The 5,714-nt window shown below is 44.2% G+C and overlaps 1 protein-coding gene across 2 annotated transcripts; it reads left to right on the forward strand.

Moving 5' to 3' along the window:
* The first annotated feature begins 1,112 nt into the window (after positions 1-1,112).
* Positions 1,113-2,889, forward strand: LOC112881595 (protein transport protein yos1-like). 2 transcript variants are annotated; one of them, XM_025946372.1, is made up of 3 exons: positions 1,113-1,225; positions 1,449-1,492; positions 2,455-2,889. In XM_025946372.1, exon 3 carries the CDS (start codon positions 2,457-2,459, stop codon positions 2,691-2,693), a length of 237 nt encoding a protein of 78 aa, XP_025802157.1. In that variant the 5' UTR covers positions 1,113-1,225; positions 1,449-1,492; positions 2,455-2,456; the 3' UTR covers positions 2,694-2,889. The 2 variants fall into 2 exon arrangements, with proteins under 2 accessions (XP_025802157.1, XP_025802156.1); XM_025946371.1 differs by lacking the exons at positions 1,113-1,225; positions 1,449-1,492 and adding an exon at positions 1,548-2,040.
* Positions 2,890-5,714: the final 2,825 nt, after the last annotated feature.

Below are 5,714 nucleotides of genomic sequence, written 5' to 3' on the forward strand. Positions count from 1 at the left end.
GCAACCGGCTAAGTGTTTGAAACATAAAAATCGTCGAAAATCACATCCGAAAAAATCTTAAAATAACTCAAATTGTACGAAATAGTACATATTCTCTATCTTTGATCTCTATCGCACAAACAGTGTACGTTGACCTGCCTACGCTACTGATTTTGCACCATTGTTGTACATGCTCTTGTGCGCATGGAGCCAGCCATGGAGGATGCCTGTAGGGGCAGCACCAATGGTATCCTTTTCATCTCCACCCTTTCCCATCCATGTTAGGACATCTGACGTGGCAGACATGAGGATGGCCACCAGCAGCTGCCCATGCATTTCTGAGATTCAGTCTTTCAGATGTCTGCTCATCACCATCGACGAATCAACTCCGACCCATCAGACGTAGTACGTGCATGCTACGACTACACGCTCCTATCAATTCATTCATGTCAGCGTCTACCTACGCACAAAATTACTACCTTTTTTTTAACGCAACTACCTTTTTCTACGTATCTCTTTTCTACCTTTCGACTCCTGTTTTTTTAATATTTTTACGTCAGAAAAAAAAGATGTTCATGCGTGCAGAGCGGCCACGTCAGCTGCGATGGCAACTGCCACATGCACAAACGGACGGGGCCTGGCTGATGACGTGGACGCCCGCGGTTTCTCGCGCGTGCTTGACGCTGACCTTGGTGTCGCGCACTGCACCGCTTGGAGAACATGCGCCGGGATTTTCGGTAACAGGAGCAGGCTTGGCCTGGTCTGAATCTCTGAAGTCTGAAGGCGCCATTTGTTTGGCTCCGAACCAAGACCTCTTTGAAGCACACAGATGGTCACATGGAGCCTGGAGTCCCTGGACTGAAGGAACTATACACAGCTGAAGCCACAGAAGAACTGCCATTCATGTGGGTCTAAAGAAAGTTCAAGGATTCATGTAAAACACCTGCATGTTTGTTGGGCTCTCGGCTTTGCTAGAGTAATTTCTTCTTCAGAATAAAAGGGGAAGGAAAAAAAAGAGAAAGAGAGTGGCAGCACTGGGCCTCAAATTTAAAGGTACGTGGGCCCAAATTGGCCCGGTTGACCCATATGCCCAATGGGCTACGCATCGGCCCTTCAACTAGGATGCAAGCGAACCGTGAGGCGGGCCCACTAGTCAGCGCTAGCGTTACTCCCGTTCCGCCTTCCCGAGCTGCCCTGCGCCGCCCTCGTCCTCTTCACCTCCTCCGGCGAGCTCCCTTCGTTCCGGGTGAGTCTGGGAGAACCTTCTTCTCCTCCTTCAGCCAGATCCCCATCGATTCTTTTTTGGGGGCGCGTCCATCCGCTAGCTTCTCCCCTCCCGACGCGGTTCGTGGATCCGGCGGCCGGATCTGCGCGGGCCGCGCTACCGGCTCCTCCCCTCCGATTGCTTCTGGGCGCTGGACGCACGGATCCTCTCCCTCCTCACCTCTTATTCCTATCTGCCACTGCAGGTCGGCGAGGAAGTGCCGGCGAGCTCCCGTTCCGAAGCGGTGTGGTAAGCCTGCTCCTTCCCTACCTCCCTTGTGGGCTCCTGTGGCCTGTGGGTGTAGCTCTGAAAATAAAGCTCGCAGCTGGTTATTAGAACGATGCATCCAGAACTACAATGATCATGTATACACTTCTGAAGTTCTGATCGCTATAAGCTAGACATGAATTTGTTTTTTTTCTTTCAATTAAAAATAATGATTTGTTGTCTGTGAATTTGAGTTTCATAATTGCTTGTAGCTGGTGATTATAATGATGCAAAACAAGAATACTCATGTATATACTCACTAAACAGAATGTGGACACATTGTTTATTATACACGTGCTAATATGTAAAAAGGAACACAGATGTCTTTATTCTTCATCTGATGGCCCAGCTTGTGAATCCTAATGAAAGGACCCTCGAAGCTTTACTCAAACTCAACTGAATTAAGTAGCTACAGACATAGCTGATGTTTTTTTTATTTATGATCTAATTGTTCAGCTTCAATTTCAAGTGTATATTATCTTTTAACTATGAGTGTAGCACGTGAAGTATGGTGACTATCTTCCTGTATGGTATGCCCTTAGATCACAACATATTAGCATGTGTGTAAGCTAAACTCTATGGACAGTGCTTGTGCTTCATATGCAATGTTAAAGTTGGATCATAATTATGTCTTGGTGTCTTTCAATTGCTGTTTTTTCTGTATTTTCTTTCCTTCTAATTTTGATAATATTTCTTCTATAGTGGTATGCTGTTGGTGATATATACATGTGCAAAAAAATTTAAGACTATTATAGGCTATTTATATGTGCAAATAAGATGAACCAAATTCAACCCATCCAAATTTTGTGGCATATCACGTCAACTACCAGTATGTTGCTGCCTTTTGCTATGTCAAATTCGTGCATATGGAGTAATATGTTACCTTTACAATGATGTTATGTAAAGAAGAACATCTCTTGAACTGACAGGAGTTTGGTATGCAGGAATGGGCCTGTGGACATTGCTGGAGGGTTTTTTGCTTCTTGCAAATGCGTTGGCAATACTGAACGAAGATCGTTTTCTTGCTCCCAGGGGATGGAGCATGTCTGAAGTGTCAGGAAATGGGCAAACAAAGTCGTTGAAGGGCCAGATCGTGGGGCTGATCTACGCTACACAATTTCTCAGGATGCCCTTGATAGCCCTTAATGTTCTTATCATTGTTGTGAAGTTGGTGTCTGGCTGAGCCTCACTGTCTGGTTTTGGCTGTTGGGTTGGATCGATATCAGTAGCATTGTGTAAAAGTTAATTATACTCAAAGTTGCTGGAGACGTGTTCATGTTACCTCCAATGTGCATTTCTGTTATTGTTCTGGTAAAGTAATTCTGGTCGGAAAATGATTTTGTCAACATTTATACTGCCAAAGCGTGTGTTGTGTGCCAGTGCGATGAGTTTGTTTGAAATGTGTCTTGTGCAATTTGTTAGAAGATCTACCTTGCTTTAATCAACTACTTCACAGAACAACGATCTTAGCCCTATCTGGAATGAACACTCGGTGTTTATCGTTGAAGGTGCCGATAAACTGTAATCGTGAGTGGGAAGCTGAACTTGCATCTGAAGTGGTTGCCACAACCAACCATTCGTGATTCGCAACAGCTTAAGGTTCAGAACTTCAGATAAGCCCAGTAGGTTCAGAAGTGGCTCTGGCTCGGTTCCTCTGACTGAGACCTGCGTGGTTTCATTCTTCAGGTGCAAAATTGATCTGTTGAAGAACTCCGGTCAGTGGACGAACACGGACTCACTAACGCGAGCACTCATCACTTCGGATAGTACTTTCAAATCTACTACATTTGCAACTCTCTCTCTCTCTCTCTCTCTCTCTCTCTCTCTCTCTCTTTTCTTTTACGTTTCTGTTTAATCATGTCAGAAGCTCTCACTTCCTTTTGTTGATGGGTCAAGTTGGATTTTAACTCTACTCTACCTCAACATGATGGGTCAGAAGACTTTGCTGCTGTTGTATGCCAGAAGCTCAGCTCTGGCGCTCACCTAAGAAGGGGTAGCATCCGGGTTCCAGCACCCTCTACCAAACAAGTGCTCGGCCCCTGAAGCAACCTGGTTTGCAGTACTTAGTCCACATTCCTCCTGAATTCTCTTACCCATTTAAACCTTTTAAGACTTCATGCCTTCCTTGAAATGGAGGGAATTGTAAGAAAAAACAAGTGCGATCAACATGCTCTGGTACCTGACGATCATGATCGCCGAGTTGCCGTTCATCGCTCTCCATCGATCCATGCATCATGTCCACCAGTAAACACAGGCCAAAGTCATGCCGTGGCGCCACGTCACATCGCTAAATCTGGTATGATCTGCATCTTTTCTTTATTTGTCAAGTATGCAAATCTATTCCGAGGACATGGATGCTTATCCTGAACAGACAGACGACGGCAGAAAAAGAGAGAGGGGTAGGATTGGATGGGCTTGTCGCCCTAACAGAAGCCATCCCTGCCCTACTCATCACAAATCATGCATGGATCCCATCAGCTGATGCTGATTGGCTCAATGAGCGCAGCTTTCAAGGCGTCTAGTCTATCACAGATAATCGAGTCACGCTTAAACATCGCAGTCTTTAAAAAAATTCTAACAAAACATGAAAGGATAAACTATGGAGATTTTTAAGTACAGCCAATAACACATGGTAGCAACAGAGTGTATGTAAGGAGAAACAAAAAGAGAAATCAACCTCTGAATAACTCTCTCTCTCTCTCTCTAGTTTAAATTCATGCGTTGATTTCTCTCCTTTTTTTTTTCTTCTTGTACAAGTTTCTGTCAATTTTGCATCATGGTATATGATGATAGCATGATCTAAACCAGCAGCAGCAGTTGAAATCCTCCCAGAGGATGTGATATTCAATCGTGTTAGTTCAGAGTTCCAGGTCAGGAAATAAAAACCTGAGCCTGAAAATCTTCATATAGAGGCTGCAAAATGTTCAGAAATGCCCACACGTGTGTCCTGCACGGACGCGTGCGACGTGGTTGGGGTGGATGGAGAATGTGCCAACTGGAATGCCAGAATTCTCCTGGTCTGAATGGAAATAAATGATTTTTTTAAACGTGATGAAGGAAGCATTTCGATTAAAATAAGTGATAGAAAATAGCTTGGTTGGGACCAGGAGAAGGAAAGCTGGATCCTCCTGTGCCCTACCAAGCGAAGCGACGTGTGTGCATCTCTCACGCTAACTGCTGTATTAAACCAGAAACAGCAGGCGCCGCTCATCCATTCGTTCATGCAGGACCCAAAAAGAAAAATGGAAAAAGAAGGGAATTCATAAAGAGAAGGCGGAAAAAAGTAGAGGGCATCAAGCAAAATCTTAAGATAATGACTTTATCTTTCTTCTGCGACGATCTTGATTTATAGAGCATCAAACTCTTCGTAAACCCAGACCGAACTTTCTATATAGGAAAAAGGTCTACTTCACCATCCGACCATTCCACTTTATCTGCTTATTAATCCCTCGAACAAAATTTTAGCTTGATTTATTTACTCTCCAACTATTTAATTTCTTCAACCTGTCCATAATGAGATTCACCTTTTTTTTCTTTGTGTAAAAATATGTTTTTAAGTTCAAATTTTGTGGGGGCTGCAAAGGACCTCGTAACTTATGTTAACAAAGAATTTTATCACTTGAGTGTTCAAATTTTAGAAAATCAACACCGGTGATTCCCTACAATTGAAGAGCAAACCAACTACTCCGCAGCAAAATAAGTTCCTTAAAAAAGGCGCATCCGAATTATGGCCAGTTTGAAACGCAACAGTTTCAAATTACCGGGAACACAACAATTCAGGTGAAATTCCCCTGATGCAATGCAAGCAAGATGGCCATCTAACATTTGCTCTGGTACTGCTAATTAGGTGACGGCATGCAAGCTAGCTGTAGTATCAACCGTTAATCCCCGTGATTAGTTATTCGGTTGGTGCCACGAGAATCCGTACGACCCAGCCACCAAATTCCGGCATTTCCACTCACAAATTCTGCCCAGGGACGATCAATGCAAGCTCGTCGAGGAATTTCTTGCCAAGCCTTTATGGCCGGCCTGTACAACGAAACGCGTATGAATTCCGCTATCACGGGGCGGCGATACGAATCAGCGCATAAAGGATGATCGAGTACATGGAGCACTAATCCAATCATTTTTTTAGTCAAATCTCTCTCTCTCTCTCTCTCTCTAGAGTCTAGAGAGTGTGCTTGGCTCCCACCACTTTCTCTCT

This window comes from Panicum hallii, chromosome 2, assembly GCF_002211085.1.
Source record: "Panicum hallii strain FIL2 chromosome 2, PHallii_v3.1, whole genome shotgun sequence".
Lineage (NCBI taxonomy): Eukaryota > Viridiplantae > Streptophyta > Magnoliopsida > Poales > Poaceae > Panicum > Panicum hallii.